This window comes from Pyrgilauda ruficollis, unplaced genomic scaffold, assembly GCF_017590135.1.
Source record: "Pyrgilauda ruficollis isolate IOZ18807 unplaced genomic scaffold, ASM1759013v1 scaffold20, whole genome shotgun sequence".
Classification (NCBI taxonomy): Eukaryota; Metazoa; Chordata; class Aves; order Passeriformes; family Passeridae; genus Pyrgilauda; species Pyrgilauda ruficollis.
Window position 1 is genome coordinate 5,886,909 of NW_024519207.1, and position 18,779 is coordinate 5,905,687.

The window sequence follows — 18,779 nt, forward strand, 5'->3', positions numbered from 1 at the left end:
TTAATAGGAAGATTTTTCCATTACAGAGACATTAAAAAGAAAGGAGTTTAATCAAGCAGTTCAAAATTTTTTTTCTCATGAAGAGTGGAAAATGAAACCATATATATTATTCTGTATGTACTCTACACAAAGACTGTATCTACATTTTTACAGCCACAGAGACCTCAGAAAAATCTGTATTCTATATTACTTTAAAATGTTAGCATGCATTTAATTTTGGAAGAAAGGGGTGGTAAAATGGGCATGAATTAATTATTTTATTATAAAGGTAGCGCAGCCAAGATTAAACAGATGGTTTAATTTTCAGAGAGTCAATACTGAATTCTGGTTATGTTAGAGAGGAAAAATACTTGGTTGTTTGTTCAGTTGAAAACTGTCAGCACTATAAATAGGTATCGTCCTTTAGAGGACTTTGGCACACAGGTGTCAGCATTAAGGAGTTCAATTTGTTCATAAAAGTTCCCAAAGCAAGTGCTGTTCATAAACTACCTGGAAAAAACCTCATGATTTTTCACATCACATAAATTTATATTTTATTTTCACTAATAGTCATCTTACTTATAAACAAATGTAGTACTAATTTTTAATTTAAGATAGTTAATGTAGGTAGTAGTCAAATTCATCCTAAAATGACAGTAATATTTATAATTTTACATTTCTGTAATATTGTCGTTTTTAAATGTTAAACTTAATTCTCAAGTGAATAAAAAAAAAAAAACCACACATGACTACTGAAACTAATGAAATACCCTAGTTGCTATGTGGAAGAAATTCTGCATTAGGGAAAACCCATAAGGATACTTTCCAAACCACAACAAACCACACAATTTAAAGGTTAAGAACTTACAAAATCTTCAGAACAAATATATTTTCATGAGTAGAACTTCTGTTGGATTAGCAATATAGTGAGATATTGCCGGAGTTCAAAATCAGATGGAAGAACCATATTATGAAATTCCCAAAAAACTCAGCCACTTTTCCCACTAGCCTTTATAAAGCATTTCACAACACCTTTGATTCAGAGGCAAGAGATTTGGGGTTTATTTATTTTCCAGCTGAAGTTGCTGTAATGCATATCAGAACAGCAAGTCTCAAGTGCCTCACCAAAAATTTTGGGGACCCTTTTCTGCTATACTTCCAAGGGGAAAAAAACCCCAACCAAAAACTTGGATTTTTTTATGCTTTTATAATACTTTTCAGTTTGGTGGAAACTAGAATTTTACAGTCATGACACTAGATGCTATTTGGTATCCCCAGTTTACTGCTCATGCAGAAAAGTTTGCTGAAATTTTCTCATCTCAGACTAAAAGGATCCGCTACATCAGCATATCATGCATCATTCAAGAATGAGAGCCTCAAAGATCTCTGTTTTGTATTTATTTGTGCATGAGACATAATCTGTTCATATCTAATTGGTATATAGTTAGCAAAAACTCAATTTGACTAAACTACAGTTTGAACAAGAAACTCTAGCTAGAGTCTGAAGAAAAAAAAATAGCTTTTCTTTTTTCCCAGATATGGCCTTAGAACTACAGCATCACCTCTCCTCCTGCTCTCCCTAACCACTGTACCATCTCCTGGCCAAATGTACCACCACTAGCAAACAATTTATATAAGAACTCCTTAATAATACCTTCTAAATGTGAAATCTACCCTACTTGCATCCCCAGTGTAAAAGGTCATTTAGCATGTCTGAAATCTAACAAATCTTACAAAATTTTTTCCATAAAATAACTTTTTCAAAACATGATATTGCAAAACACAGGGATGAAGTGTCACAGTCCTTCTCACAGATTTTAGTTTGACGGGCACTGCTTATCAAGTTGATCTGTGCATGGAAAGCCTTTCTTCAAGGAAACCAACACTGCTTTGGAGCTTTAAGGAGACATCGTTCCCCCGTCCTACCAAATGTGTTGCAGTTGTGATTATGACTAAGCTGCCTGCATAGGAACATGGTTATCAGTGCTAAGAATGCCCATATTTATTTCAGAAAAATCAGTCTAGTTTTCAGTAAGTTCGCTTGTAAAATAAGGTTAAAAAAAAAAGTCACAACTATGCCTTCTTTCTACAGTTTCTCCAGAATAATACACAATTTACTGCCCAGCCATTCATCAAACAAAAGAAAATCATATGAGTGTAAATTTCTAAGATCCCCCTAAATGAAATCAGGCGTAAGAGGCTGGAGAAAGATCATTACTGCATGGACTGGGTGGAAAGAGGTATTCTGGTTCTTCATTTGCTAGCTGCCACACAGAGCTCCCTGAGAATGGGATCCACAAGCTATGCAGATATACAATTAGAGGTGCCCAATTCTTCTGTCAGCATATCAATCTGTTCCAGTGATGCATGCAAAGGAAGAGTGTTTCATCAAATCCTTCTCCATACTGCTTTTTATCTCTACTTTTGACCACAAAAAAAAAGGTGGGCTCAGAGGATTCAATTAAAACAGGCAGCAATTTTTCCTGCTGCAGACATGAAAGGTAATAGAGGTAAATGTATTGCACATGAGTTAGGAGCTCGTGAATCAATGGTGATCTCATTTAGCTTGTCAGGAAGCACAGGCCTTGCAGTGGAAGAGAGGCTGCAGACAGATTATAGCTTGCAAGAGCACTGAAGGCTCATCTGCACACCTCGATAGCCAAAGGGAGGAAATATTCACAGGGCAGCTTGTGATGTGTTCTTCATTTCCCAAGTACCACATGACACATTTTGACACCAATTCTGGTCACTGAAGAAAACTGCGGGCTGCCTGAGCCATCCTTAATTGGCTCCCTGCAGAGACCCTGCCCTGCAATCAGCAGGATGAGCACTAAACTCTGCTATTTAAGTTCAGTGTTGTTACACACAATGCAAGCCATGCCTGGCCAAAAACCTGGCCTAGCTTATGAAGGGCACCGATTTGGAAGCTCTCATCATCTGCTAATGAGCACATGGGGCGATTCTGGAGTGAGATTTTGGTTAGCTCAGGGCATGCCCTTGGCAGCCTGTGTAGAGCAGCTCGTCATCCTACCTGTCTCCAGGCAGCACTGCATAGAGGAAACAGTAGGCTCTCTGCAGGCCCTCCAAGACAAGCCTTTAGATTTTTCATGGCACAGACCTTTGTGATGGGATTTTATATACACTGAACCAACGTGAGCCCTAGCAACAGGGATAACAGGTTGATAATTGCCCTGCTGCAGATATTTACTTGGTTTAAGTGCCAGTCCACTGGGCATGCAGTCAAATTGGTACTCGTGAGAAATAAGGCACGGCCAGAAGCCATGTCCAGTTTAACGCTGATCTTACCCACCATAATTTATTCCAACAAGTTGGACTTTTTAAATTTTCTTAACATTTTAGCAAACCTATGCATTGTGTGATGCTGAGTTTCTCAGCTGAATTTTAAGTTCATTCAGAACAGGGACTTGCAACATCCATCACTGGAACACTATGGTGGATTGCTTGGACAGTCTTCTATTTCTAAAGTTTTGCAAGTTTTAAAGTTTTTTTTTTAAACTGTCCCTCCCTGTCAGAAACCATCCTGAAAGAAAGGAATTTAACTTCCATGGTAGGAAGCTTAGGCGATCTAATACCAAAGAGTAAACTAATACAAAACAGCCAAACAGATTATCTCAAACACAGCTATTTTCAGCAGCTGCTTCCTATTGCAACAGTCACACAATGCAAGCACTACCTTATAACATCAGGATTTCACACAATATAAAAAACTTTACATAAAATAACACATTTGTATGAAAATATTGTCTCTACCTGGAGACTACTGCACTGTGGCTAGAACAATGACTTGCACTCTAAATGTAAATGTTTGCAATTTATACAATATCCTATTTCCTCCCTTATGTGCTAAAAGCAGTTGCAAAACCCATTACCAAGAACTCATTACTACCGAGTTCCTGGAAAAAGTCATTTAATGAATCCCCAAAGATATAACCACTATTACATATAATGGATGCACTTAAGTCATTCCTGAAAAGGACGAGCAAGCTCAAATAACAGCCTCAAACTGCTGGATAACGTTTCTCCTTGCAAAATTTATCTATCTGACCTCAGCAGAAAAAGGTTTTACAATTTTGAGTCGAAACAAAATACTCTTTTTTAAAAATCTGTACAGCTAAAATCAGAAGTAGGTCACCGACGAGAAAACCTATTTTGACACACAAACACCAACGCCATGTAAGCCAAATACTGCAGTTTATTAAGCTGCTTATCTCTCTCACACCCACTATGTCCAATATATACACAATAAATCATGTGGAGCAGGTCAGCCCCTGCAGGAGATAGATTAGAAATAATTATAACCACCATCAACTGATCCATACTGATTATGTTTAATGGAAACAGTGAACTCTGGAAGAAAACATTGTATTACACAGATGCCAGTAAGATATCAAATGTGCTTCTCTTATGCCTTCTGACATAAACTGCATCTACTGCATCATATCATTCTGCATAAGGTGGGAAAAAAAAAAAAAGAAATTTTGGATAACACAGATATTCTCAGTTGTGAGTTCAAGTCAGCACTTCAGAAAGTCAGGCCCAAGGACAGCGCATGTTAGTTTATTGCATATTTGCACAGTGTAAGCCAAGCTACAAGCAATGACAAGTGCAGGGAAAGAAGAAAAGTTGGTTGTTGTTTTGTCAAAGAAAATGGTCAATAGCAGAAAAGTAGCACAAAGGAAATACCTTAAGATCTCGCCTTTCCAGATGTAAAAGCTCAGAGCCTCGGATGTCATGGCTGATGAAGATTTCTTTGTACTCTCCCAAACTGAGCAGATCCAGCCAAGCAGCAACTTCATCTGTGCCCCATTTTTGAACTACCAAAGTTAAGAGCAAAACCCCCTTAATTTCTACATGCTCAAATGCATCACAAGCAAAGGTTAGGCCAAAGAGAGTGGAAAACAGAGTAGAATTGCCGTGCTAGCAAAGGGAAAGGTTAGAGGTGTCTTTTCCACAAAAACTGACAATTTCCTTTTTACATGCAGGTTACAGGTTAGCAGTTAACACAAGAAAGTATCTAAAAAAAGTTGGGGTTCTTTGCTTTGCAGCCATGCTTTCAGCTTTACTCCAGTTTCTTCAGTAAAGCCTTTAAAACCTCATGTCCCAACAAATTCACATTAAACCAGCTTAGGATCAGTGATGCAAAGTCTAATGTTGTTCTGCTTTATGCCATTAATTTATTAGTAGTCATCCAGGGAGAGGAGAAGCCTTCAAAAACTAATTAACATGTAAAATTAAAATAGCGACTGTACCTCAAATACAGCAATGGCAGCAAGCAAGTCCAGTTTTAATTAACAGATTCTAGTATTCTTAATTAAGACAAAAAGTACTCTTTAAGCTACTGTGTTACATAGGCCATTAAAAAGCTCTCTGTAAAACATTGTTCTCTAAGGTTAGTTGCCCACATTAGTCCCATTAAGACCACATATATTAAAGAAATAGTTATGCTACTTATTGCTATAATTTTGCAACTTCATTCAATGCTGATTGCTTCACTTTATAATGAAGAGAAATCTGATGTCTAATCTGAAACTTAAATCTGATCAACAGCTGCAAGATTTTGTAGATTGTGATCAACTGTTCATTGAAAGAATAAAGACATAGAAACAGTTTTAGGACCATCTAATCACTGATTATGTCCTGGACATAATCTTAAGGAGTGAGCTCGTAAATAAAAATGTGAAGAGAGGAGGGTGGAGTTTGTTCAACTTCTAATTAAAAAAACAATATTGACTATCATCATTTTTTGTTTGAGCTGTCTCACTTACTGAACCTATAACCCACTCAAAAATTAAGAATAACTGGTTAATTAAACCAGTGTGATAAAAGTTATTTCACACCTAAAACTAACCTGAAAAACATGAATTGGAGCATCACAGGGAAACAATGTGTTTACCCATGGCTTGTAGGGCTATGAGTAAATCAAATGTAACCACCAGCAAAGACACAGATCCTGTTGCATGATAAAACTTTTAAAGTATTTTCACAGTAGTTCTTTGGTTCACTTGGGAGTACTGGGGTCCTATTGAATGCTTTCCAAATGCACTGAAAGAAATATTTATCCTAATGAAGATGCCAGTTAGCTCAGGTGCTTTCCACTTTGACTTTAGTCTTAGTTAAGTCATGTCGCCTCTTACCAAAAAAATCCCATAAAAATCACATTTACTGCAAATGTTACTACTTTTCTTGCAATTTCAAAACACATACCAGGCTGAGGGCTGGTCTTATGCTTCTGAATTTTTTCTTTTTTAAACTTTGGCACTATACGAAACACTGTACTTCTATTGTTTCTTTTAGCATAATCCAGAGGGGGATCCTGCATGAGAAAAGAGGCATAGTTACCTTTAATTAAGAGAAAACAACAGTTAAATTATATGCTTGTGATGGTAATTTATAGTTAATCGCAAAAAGTAAGACCCAAATTTACTTCTGTAAAGAATAATGTTAGGATTTAACTCTATACATTTTTGTATTAATAAATATAAATTTAAAATATATGTTTCATGTATTTATTTATTAATCAAAACCTTTACATTCAAAGGGAATAAAATACCAAAAAAAAGCACTAAGCTTAGAAGGCTGTTCACAGCAGACAGAAATGATCCAGCAACACCACTGAAAGTGCCTCAAGAGATCAGGAAAAATTGTAATTTACTTTTCCCTATCAAAAGAAAATTAAATTCAGTTAAAATCAGAATGTGTTACTCACACTTACCTCATCATCATTTGGTTGAAAAACATAATAAAGCCAAGGAATCTCAGCAAGTTTTCTCAACTCTATTTCCACACTGTGCAAAGCATCAGACAACAGTTCTTCATGGGGAGCTTCTAACTGCTGTTTATAAACAGGCCAGAAAAATAGAGGACTTTTAGTTTCATGAGGTTTAAGTCTAGATATCTTGTTACCACACACAGACAGATGACTACTTCATGGTGAGTGTCAACAAATTGTGAAGACAAATAATCTTCCAAAGTTAGACCTTCCTTGAGAGATGTGTGAGACCACCCTCATACTACATTTATTACAGTCCCAATCACAAAGGGATTTGGTGCAGACCAGTTGGGCATAGTTGTCAATCTGTGTCATCCTTCACTGCACATCCTTCACTGCTTTACAGAGCAAGAGTTATCTGATAACACTACTACAAGGACACATTAGAAATGGACACTACCTACAGAAGGAAGAGAAAACCTGACGAGAAGAGTAAGCAGCTGAAAAATACTTGTATGAAAAGTGGTGTACAAAAATTGAGTAGATGGTAATAAGCCTTCATTATTTTTTACAAATGTGCTCAGATGGTTGATCACTCTCTCATGTTCAAGTATGAAGAAATGGATCTTGCTGAAGATTTGCATTCCCAAAGGTATTCTAGAGGTGATATGATACCTGCACTACCCATTCCAAATAGGTGAGGCAAGGAGCAATAGGCATTGCTTCTGGCTAAGGGTGGAAAGAACTCCCAGGCAGGAGACAAAAACATCAGTAAAGGACATCAGTAAAGGCCAAAGGGAAAAAGACAGTGGTGGCTGTGTAAAAACACTGGGACTTGACGCTGCATCTGAATTTGGCTCTACTAAGACTTTGAGGACCCCACAGCGATGCCTGTTTCATTTAAAACTCCAGTCTGTAAACTGTTCTGCAGCTGTTGTGTGAGGGAACCCATGTGGAAGAGGTAAGGAAGGTAGCTGATACCTTGAAAAGCCGTTTTGAGCTGGAATTGCTGAATCACCATTTTGAGGTAAAGAGTTGAATCCTACACCAAGTTGCTTGGAATCATTAATAAAGCAATCTGAACATCTATTTCTCTCTTTGAAGTAAAAGTAATCCTAAAGCAGTGCAGAATATCCTTCTGAAAAGATCTAATTCTGTTACATCCTAGTGAATGCATTTTTTAAATGGAGTTATAAGAAAATCTTGGATCTCCATTTCTGGAAAAATATTTTGACACTGTTGGAGTTTAGTGATAAATTACAAACCCCATTAATTTATCCTACCTAACAAAAATGTCTTTCCTTTGTTTCAGTAGTCTGCATATGTTCCCATCTTTCAAAGGAGAGACCATCTTTTGTACGATCTTACCGTCTAATATAATGACACTGGAAATATAAGCTCCCTTTGCTATCATGTTATTTTCTCTGCTAAAGCTCAGAAAATTTGGTGTCCATAAGCAGATTTTGATCTTTTGACTTTTTTTTTTTTCCCATTTAAACAGTTTATTTGGAGCACAGGGGAAAAGCCACTTGTCTTTGAAGAAGTTACAACTTTTCTTGTGTTTTTATTTCTGAGAAATTACTCAAGTCATCTATTTTCTATAAAAGAATGAAGCAAAGGATTCTGCCTTTCTCAACAAGTACTTATCTAATTGCTTGATTCTCAGAGGGAAACATTTTGCCTGGGGACAAAATAATGCTCATCTGATGGTGCTCCTGAAATAAATCCAAAATAATAATTCTGGTATAGAAAGAATCAGCAATTCAGGGCAAATTCTCCTCCTACAACATCTTGGAATGTCTGATTTCCAAGATAAAAATTCACACTATGAATGAAGAAATAAAAATAAACGATTTTTCAATTCCTTCTCTATTTAAATTTTTGATATGAAAACATCTTATTTCAGTGAGTTTAGATAATTTTATTCTGTTGAAATGAAACAGTCTGTCATACTTTTAACTTAATCCATTTCAAAACTGTGCTTGGCTCCAGACTGGAAATGCTTTTTAAAATTAAAAAATGGACACAGGGCCATATAGACAAAATATAGTATTTTTAATTTTTTCCAAACTGTATGCCAGCCATAAGCATCTGAGAGATCCCACAAATCAGGTACATTGTCCCATCTTGAGCAGCCTGGTCTCGTAGATGTCCCTGCTCATGGCAAGGGAGTTGGATCTGGAAGATCTTTAAGGTCACATCCACCTCAAATCGTTCTGTGATGCTATGTTATTATCATTTCACTAAAGAAATAATTGATAATTGATTGTATTTTACCATTTGTTGTGATTTAATGCTCCTACTGTTGTATGAATTTGTTAATCATAGTTCTTACAGGAGGTGAAAGGAACCACAGACTTGTTTTATGTTTATTTACAGTTTTTTTTCTTTTCCTCAGGAGCTGTAAGACCAAAACTCAATAGCCAGTAAATGGCAGCCAAAGAAGCAGCTTACAAAGCGTCCTAGTTTAGTCACTGGCTGGGGTTAAACCAAATAGTATAAGCACCAAAGATATGAGTTTACTGCTCTCAAGAGCTTTGACCACAGGAAAGAGGGATGTGGGAGAAGTGAAGACACCAAAAAATTAGAGGAAGATATGAAAGAAAGAATGTCCGTCGTTATCAGAGAAAGATCCTTAGAAGAACAATTTATGATGGGAGTGCTGATGCATCAAGCAACATCTTACACTTCATCTCTCTCTGTTTTAATAGAATGAGGAACCAACATAGAGGCAACTGCAGCATTTATAAAATACATGGCAACAAGGTTAACCAGGATGCCTTGTTACTGTGACTGAAATACTCATCTAAGTGAGCACGATGTCAAATGAGTGTAATGAACACCTCTGGAATATTGTCTTGGTACATTCCAAACAGTCTTTTTACTAAAAAAAGGGCCTGATGTAGCCTCGTGAAGACATTTGCATAATCATAACAAGAAGCAGAAGTACAGCATGTAAAAATTCAGAAACAGAAAAATTAATCTAATTAAGCTTTGGAGCGTGAACAAAGGCCCAGTTCAACAACACAATGAGATCACAACCTGCTGCATAAAAGGTAATGTTTCAATGGGAAGGTTTCCATAATAACATTATTTCCAAACTGTCTCAATAAAATTTTACCAGTCCTAGTATGAAATCACCAACTTAAATGTTTTCTTCTAATTACTTTTGTAAAACAATTTAATTTTTTTTAAAGTCTCTATTTTAATTCCCCACTAAATCTGAAATATATGGGATTAGCAATAGCAATTTGAAAAAAAATCAGCAGGTGTTTTTTCCTTTTTCTTGGACAAACACATCTGAGGAAATAACTTTCCTTTTGAAAACACTGTAAAATAAAACATGTGAACCTAATCTTTGACTATTTCTATAACTTAAACAATTATTAGCCTTTAGACTATATTTACTTTTAGTTACTCTAAAACAGATTTATCACTTGTTTGTATGATATGTGAACCTGCAGTATTATATCCTAACTCAGCTGAATTAAAATATTCCTATTAATATCCATTTTTAATTACAACACTTATATAAAAAGCTAGTAATGAATCTGCTTTTGAATCTAAAGAAAACATAACTGCTCCTACTATCTTCTTAATGTAAAACTGGACCAGCATAGAAAACCTGACATCTTTCTTCTCTTCACAATGTCAATAGAGAAATTTTCTAATTATACATCCAGATACAATTGCTGAGAAATCTGTATCATTTTAGGCACAAACACTTGCCAGAGAAGATGCAAAGTCTTCAAGTACCATTAGGGGTTTACCAGTTGAAGATTATAAAATAACTCCTGAGAGATATTAGTACCTGTGAGTGATATTTACTTGCCCAGATTAGGTCTGCAGAAGTTGACTGTATGAGTCTAAACATCTCTCACCCCAGGCTCCCCTTAAACTCTGAAGATGGTCACATAAGAGTTCTCCAGAAGTTCTTTTAAATGCTGTATCTCCAGAAGATAAATCATCTTTTTCTAACATACGCCTCCAAGACAGCTGATTGTGAATCAGCTTCCCAAGCATTCCTATTTCTCTCCACTGACTTTTAACAAGAAGAGTCCAAGCAATGACTTAGCTATCTGAAGTGAGGTAAGATGGATGCCAGCCTAAGAGAAGATTTCAAAACTCATTCTGATCCAATCAAAAGTACAGTGTAATCATCTCCTACCAACTTTGCAGAGCTCCTTGCAGTGTGTCCTCACTGTGGCACCAATTTACAAACATCAGCAAAGAACAAATCACAGATGATCTGAATGAAGGAATAAAACCATGTACTTTGTGACCTTACCAAAGGAACTCTTCCTACAAGCAGAGATTCTGTTTCGTTGTGTAAGGCCTTCACATTGACAGCTATCTCCATGGCAGTGTTTCTGGTAAGGCTCTGGGGAATAAGAAGCATACACATTCTTTGAAGTGGTGCAAGTCAGACTGAGAATAAGTACTTTCACCTTACAGCACAGATGTTAAGTGCCTTCTCCTAGGAGAAATATACATCAGTTTAGCTCTAAACTCACAACCTGTTCAGCACTGACAATAGAAACCAAAAATGTAGTATCTATTTGCTGTCTTTTCCTCAACTTCATTTAGTATGGCTTTAATACGATCCTGAAGATCATCAGGTGATCAGCCACTATATCAATCCATGTATGACAAAGGCCAGCAGAAGAGCTGTGAATTTCATTTAACAATTACTATTGACTTCGATTTTTCACTTATCCTCAGCAGAAGCAAGCTACTAAGCATACGTCAAAAAGCAAAGGTCAACTAACATACTTACCCTGTGTCAATTTAGGTTAGATATGGACAGGCTCTACATAATTAATCAGTTCTGGGTCCAATCCCAGAAAATACCCAGATTATCCAGTGTGAAGAGAGAAATCAGGAAACTCATTCCCCTCAGCCCCTTTGCCTTCTCTGTATAGCACTTGGATAGCAATCAAGCATGAAAATTTCTGTGAAAGCATCCACAGAAAATGACCTTTATGTAATAACAGCTCTGGTTCAGCCTCTGTCATGCCTCCACCCTCTCTGAGGCTATGCCTGCACAGAACCAGGTGGGGAGGACAGTGGGGAATGCAGAAGCTGCATCTTCTGCCTTCTCATCCAACTTGTTTTCAAACAGGGACAGGGGACAATACAGTCCCCATGCCACAAGCTTGTGCACACAGATGTTATAGCTTATTTGTATAAATCTCAGTTCTTTACCTCAGGAAACCTTGGGTTGGCTTTATTTAATGCATGTGAACAGGCATTAACAGCATGAGCAAGTTCCTGCTCCAAGAGGCCATGTACTTTTGCTGCTTCACAGATCCTACAAACACATTTAAAAAGGAGAATAATGTTTCTTAATTTCTTTAAATAATAATTCTTGAGTACACAACTTCATCAGATGAGAAAATACACAAAAATATGTTTCACAAAACACTTGGAAAATTATAGTCCTTTATAACAAAAAATTGAAAGGCAAGTATTTCTTCAAGCAATATAGCACCTCATAGAAATTATATCCATCACACAGATTGGTTATGATGCTACAAAATACTGAGATACATTTATTTGCCTTAGAACACTAATACTATACAAAGAAATGGACCAAAAAATGTTGGTCCTATTAATTCAAGTAAACTACAGAGGAAAACTCTAGCACATTGCAATAACTTAACTGAAATTATCTTAAAAGCCCTTACACCTATTTCACAAGGCATATCCTTCAGATGTGACATGAAAATTGGCTGCAGTCATTTAAGATTATGGGAGATCCAATTGCAACTACAACCTCCAGACCATCTCTAGAACAGTAATGTTTTTAAGATGTCTTGGCTAAACTTCACCTTGGGTAATTGATAAACTAAATTATTTGTCTATGACTGCAGTATAAGGAGAGTATGTAGCCCTTCCTTTCTTATATTACTGGTGATTTTGATGCTAAAGATAATATTTATGATAAAATGAATAGCAGTTTTATAAAATGTTCTGATTTAAAAAAAGTTTTTATCTATCTCAGCCTATATGAGTGACTGAAATGTCCATCCTGCTGACTTCTAGAGTTGACTTCTAAAGGTTTTTTTCCACTAATTCCCAATTATATTTTTGCTTTGTCATAAAAAGAGAAGCTTTAATTTTTGCAAAGAAGGTTTACAGTTTTCCATTTCAGTTACTACTTCAGAAAGTTGGTTTTTACAAGAAAAAAAACAAAAAGCAACACAAAATCACATAAATTAAATGTTTAAAAATACATAGGAAAAGCACACAAAAAGAAGTTGAGCCTTAAAATAAAATTTTTAAATTAGAAAAAAACAACTGATACAGTGGCAACAAAACTTTAATCAAAAACCAGGGAAAATGTATTCTTCTAAGTCTCTGTATGAATTTGCATTAATAATTTAGTCTTGGTGTCTAGGTTGCCAATCCAACTTATTAATTTTACTGTACCTGGTAATAAGTTCTTCTGCAGCTTGTGAGCACAACTGGATCTGTGCAACTTCTTCTTCTGTAGCCAACTCAACAGCTTGCTGAGGGTACAAGGGAGATCGAATGACAGGTTTGCAGGAATCATACTTCTGTTTGTCCTCCCAAGACTTCAGGGTGTTTTCAAAGGCCTAATCAAGATGAATTACACATTCAATTGACAGCACTTGGGAGTATTTTACTCATTAAAAACTTTAATTTTACATTTTACATAAATTTAAATTACATATTATTTTAGTTAAAATTGACTTAACGAATAAACAGGTGCTTGATTTAATTTTATATAAATAACGATACCCGATTAAATAATAATTTTACACCTAAAGTTTTTAAAACTTAGTACAGCAAGTAAGCCACTTCTGAAAGCTTGTTCTCTGTCTCCTCCTCATAGTCTTCAAAATGTGTCTTCCAAACCAGTAAGAACACAACGACAGTAATAATGGTCAGACTCAATGACCTCAGAGGTATTTTTCAACCTAAATTATTTTAGAATTTCATGATTCTCTGACACAAGCACCTTTTGTGTGGATATCATGATAGAAATTCAAATATTATTCTGATACAGAATTCAAATATTAAAAATGGTGAAGAAAAAAACAAATTTACTAAAATAGAGTTCAAATTCCATCTGAACTCCACCCTAAATAGGATCCAGCTAGTGGATGGAGAACTGAGGGGCAGTTGTACCTTTCACACAATAATCCTAGACAAGCATGAACTCTCCAGTGGTTTAGTGACTAGGCTGTACTTGTGTCTCTTCTGTCTGAGACTGGCTCATGAGGGAGAGGGAGGACTGGTAGGACAGAGAGAGAAATCTGCAGAAAGCTATTCTGGAAAATGGACAGTATAGAACTTTGCTATTTATGCAAGTGTGCTACAACTTCCAGTACGTGACTGATATAACACACCTAGAGAAAAAGAAAGAAGCAGTAGAAGGGGAGGGAGGGAGGAATAGATAAAATGTTGACCATTCTTACTATATATTAGTAAGAATATAGGATTAGCACTAATAAAACAAATGAAAGTTAACAAAACTTTGCCACTTATACAAAAAATTAATTCTCTATCTGACTCATTATAGAAATTGTATCACTGTAAGTAACTGTATGAATTACGTAAATAGTTATAAAATATTTTTATAAGTACTGTTTTGTTCACGTTATAACTGAAACAAATTATTACAGAAACCAGTGTTAGCAATGGCAGCTCTTTCTGCAACATACTCTGTCTCGTGTTAGCATCTGAGCTCTGTTTTTATGTATGATCTTAATAACTCCCGGGGGCTGGATCCATGCCTCTCCATCGACTTGCACTGGAACCCCTTCATCACCAAGTATGGTGATCTTTACTGACCGACACTGGAAAAGAACAAAAAGAACAAACATGTTATTTTACAGGGCAATAAATACCAGTGAGACTGACAGGCCACCTGTAATCTGTTGATTACGAGGAGCTGTGGCTTCTCTCCAGAGCTGTCTCAGGAATTAAGCTCTCCTATACTTCATTCATCATTGAAGACAATTTGTTACCCGCTAAAAGCAAAACAATGTCAGTGCTTTATTAATGTATAGGGTGGTGGTCGTCGAGAGTCCCACTACTTGCCAGAATCCCAAACTGCTGCCAACCATCCTGCATGCTTGCAAGTAAGCAACAAACCTGAGCTATCCTGTGGTGCTGCAGTTTGATGACTCTGGACACTGCCATCTGCATGCTTCCAAATACAGCAACAACCTCCAAGATTTTATCATCAAATGATGGAGCTCCAAATATCTGTGAGGAAAAGAAAGTATTCCATTTTTTGATTGCAAATCCAGTGCTTAGATTGCTATGAAACACAGATTCATTTACAGATTTGTTTTCAACATTTAAATGCTCTAAATTCTTTACTGTAGAATAACTATACTGTTTCTCCAGTCATAGGAGTAAGATACCACAGACAAGAGGCAAATATTCAAAACAGCAATGCTGATACCATTTGAAATATCTGGATGACAAGGCATATCCTTATATAGGAAAGATGGCATGTTTCAGAACACAGATTAAAAATGTTTTTCAAGGCAAGATGAAAGGCCAATTAAAATCTCTTCTTGGGTAATGTACTCAATACCTAAGAGGTTCTTGAATGTAGGTGAAGAGAAATTAATGCTTTCCTTATCTTATCAGAAGTGCTTATCTTTGTATTCTGAATTCTCTGGAAACGAACATCCGAGTCCGTGCACTGCTTTGTTTAACAGAGCTTTGATACTGAAGACAGCCTTGTTTGTGCTGTCTATAATTATCCACTGTAAACAAGAAAACGACTTCTGTATGGAACAGATGTCCTCCTGTGCAGCCGAGGTGCTGAATTTCCACAGGCTCTCACAAAGCACGGGAAGTCTCGCCACCTGCTGTGCTGCCGGGGATTGCAGTCTCAGGGCACATCTTGGGCTGGACTTCAGCTGGGTCTCCCAGGTGCTACCATGCTAAGGTCACTTGGAGCTTGGCCATTTCATCTTGATATGCAATAGGGAGCAATGAGAGAGAAAAACCAGCAGGAGGAATCACTCCAGTAAGAGTTTAATAGGTAGGGAGATCACCCTGTGAGCAGTACTTGGGCTCCCTCAGTTGGCACCTTAGGCAGAGTAAGCTGTATCAGTAACACCTGAGACCAGAGTGGAGAAAATCACAGTTTCTCCATTTGATTTTTTTTTCCAGTTTTAATGGATTTTTTTCCATTTTTCACATACGAACATCTTGAAAAGAACCAAGATGGTGATTCTGCTGTTCCATGATAAAAAGTGTGGAGAGTTCCTGATCCAGTAACTGATATTTACAGGGCTAGTTCTGGCATGTGCTAAGAAAAAGTAGTTGTAAAATTTCAATTATTTTGTGTTGTCATTTCAGCAAAAGGACAGGAAAAACTCAACCAAGTCTTCTGCTGTGTCTCTCCACCAGTAATATCTATACTGAAAACCAATCTCTTTTTTCTCTTTTTTTTTCTTTTAAAGGCAAACCAATCTGTGTGGATCAACATTCAAATTGACTCCTTTCCTGTTGCAGGTCAAGTTTCCAGCTGGACGCCAAAATTACATGCCGTGCTCAAGCCAGTCAGGGTGCAGATGCCCTGCTTGCCTCACTGCTAATGTTTCAGCAATCATCAGAGCTGTCAAGGCAACATCTTTCATTTGTCCAGACGAGCAGAACCAGCAGCACTTCAGACCACCACCACCACCACCACCACCACCACCTCTTGGTGAAGAGTCATTCAAGACTGCACTAAAGCAATGAATTATGCTCCTAACTTTGGCCAGAACAAACATGTCACTCTGCTGGCACATTTGCTCACTAGAAGACTAATAATATCAGTAAAACTGCTCCAGGACACACACATTTGCTGTATACCAGTATGAAAGCTGGGGCAAATCTTCTCTCTCACTGAAGCAGTCCAGGGAGAAAAAAAACCCTCCTGAACAGGGGCTGAGTAGATGTTAGAGCAGCTTTCAAGTTCTGACTATGAACATGGACTATATATAAAAGCTTTAGATATCCATTGCCAAATATAAACAGAATTTCCATCCTCTGACATATACCAAAATAAGAAAAGGACACTAAAACATGTCTAAATTTCTTTTTTCACTTTTACATATGTGTATATATACACACATATATATAAAACTTATATATATACACATATGCAAGTATATATGTATTATATAATATAAACATGCAATTATATATAATAGATGTTATATTAAATTACATATGTTATATATAGGTATGTTTGTATGTATGCATTAAAAAACGAAAGGATAAAAACTTACAAGAAACATAAAACTTTTTGGCAAAAGAGTCCTGGATTGTCTACATCAAAATCACAAGCCAGTTTGCAAGTACAGTTTTAGGTGATTCAGACATCACACACTAAATCAGGACATGCAGATTAGGATAATCTGCTAGTAATTACAGTTGGTGAGCTGTGAGTGAAGTGGGTAGGGGCAGTAACACTGTTCCAGGTTTTAAGGCATGTAGGGATCCATGTGGTGAAATGCTTCTTAGGAGTTGAATAAAAGAAGGGGAAAAAGTTACCTTAAAGTATTTTAAAAGTTCATTTAAAATAATATTCAAAAACCAGTTTACTACCCCTACTAAATTATCAGTCACTAAATGCATCAGTATTCACTTTCTGAATCACCATCCCTCACAGGAAAGCTGTTTGAAGAACAGGAGGAAAATGAAGGTAAAATCTTTGACTGATTATCCTGTCTACCTTGCTGCTTGTCAGACTATAGCAAACTGAAGAATCTATGCTTTGAGAAACCTTATTTACAAGCATCTGTAAAACAATATAGAGAGAAATTACTTGTGCCTCTCTTTATAAAATTAATTTCTAAAAATACTCATAGAGCTATTTAAAAAACAAAATTATTATGCTTTATTATGAACATTTTGCTGGAACGGACATGAGAGAAGACAATGGACAGTAGAAAATCATGGAACATGTTTTCAATTAAAAAACCAACAAGACAATACAGTTTGAACTGAAACTCCTCCTCAAATAAGAGTTGTTATCCAAACTATATGCTACTACTATTAAAATCAAGTGAGAAGAGCAGTTCATTATATTTATTGCTGGTTTTGCCCAGAAGGTTAAGTCTCTTTAATGCTACTTACATCATCTTCTTTGGTTCCACCCCAGAAATTAGTCCCACCAGCATAGCTGGGAATGTTTAGCACAGCTATGCCCTGCAGGCTTGGAAGGGGGATGTACTGTCCATCACACTGTAAGGGATAAAAGCTCCTTCAGTACATAAATAATACAATAAAAGTAATCAGTAAAGAGTAATTTTTAGCACATGAAGCTTCAACAGAGCTGGCAGGGGAGGACAGAGTCATTAAGAAGTCTGGTACAAGACGACTGCCCCCATGCAATGAAGAACCTCTAAAACAAACCTCTTCTTTCCAATATTAGCACTGACTTTTGCAGAGGTGAAAAATATGTAGATCTATATGCTGTAGTATCTACAGCAGTGGTGTTCCATGAGTCTTGAAAGAAACATTTTCACATCCCTTATGAAATTTCTCATGCACTTTGACCATAGTCTGTCCACCAAAGATTAAAAATCTTTTTGCAGTAAGAAAACAAATCTCCCTGAATGCACACAGTAAGATTGCCAAGGACATTACAAAAAGATTCATTTATACATTTGGGAACTAGTTTTCCATCCTATACCAGCATTTCCAAAATTGCAATTGTGACTTTTTATTTAGTCAAATCTATTTAAGCCAGGGGCAGGGGGGGTGGGTGTCAAGAATATCCAAGAATATTTCTGGCATAGCCACAAACATGTGGTTAACTGTAAGCGTTTGCATGTATTGTTGACTTCCTGTAAAAATAACTTCACTCTCCTCCCGAAAGTGCAGACAAATCTAGGACTGACCCCACAGGTGCCACCCTGGCTGTAGATGTTGATTTTGCAGGTAAGAGATCACTCTTATTTCTGACCATCCAGTCCTTCCTTCTTATTGCTTTATCTCCCAAAACAGGTAAGAAACTCCATGTCCTGCTCAACACGATCATGGGATGGCATCAATCTCACTTTTGGCCAAGAGTAAGTTTACAGAC

The 18,779-nt window shown here is 36.6% G+C and overlaps 1 protein-coding gene across 5 annotated transcripts in view; it reads right to left on the reverse strand.

Annotated features, from left to right (window-relative positions):
- The window catches only part of DGKH (diacylglycerol kinase eta), a 158,091-nt gene that overhangs the window by 11,942 nt on the left and 127,370 nt on the right, over positions 1-18,779 (reverse strand). For 2 of the 5 annotated variants that reach the window (XM_041466915.1, XM_041466918.1), the window contains 9 exons: positions 17,828-17,935; positions 14,834-14,947; positions 14,401-14,535; positions 13,142-13,308; positions 11,915-12,020; positions 10,998-11,090; positions 6,713-6,832; positions 6,205-6,313; positions 4,684-4,814 (listed from right to left, as the gene is read on the reverse strand). In XM_041466915.1, coding sequence (XP_041322849.1) covers positions 4,684-4,814; positions 6,205-6,313; positions 6,713-6,832; positions 10,998-11,090; positions 11,915-12,020; positions 13,142-13,308; positions 14,401-14,535; positions 14,834-14,947; positions 17,828-17,935 — 1,083 coding nt within the window. The remainder of the gene's footprint in view (positions 1-4,683; positions 4,815-6,204; positions 6,314-6,712; positions 6,833-10,997; positions 11,091-11,914; positions 12,021-13,141; positions 13,309-14,400; positions 14,536-14,833; positions 14,948-17,827; positions 17,936-18,779) is intronic. The other 3 variants (XM_041466917.1, XM_041466919.1, XM_041466916.1) reach the window with 2 other exon arrangements.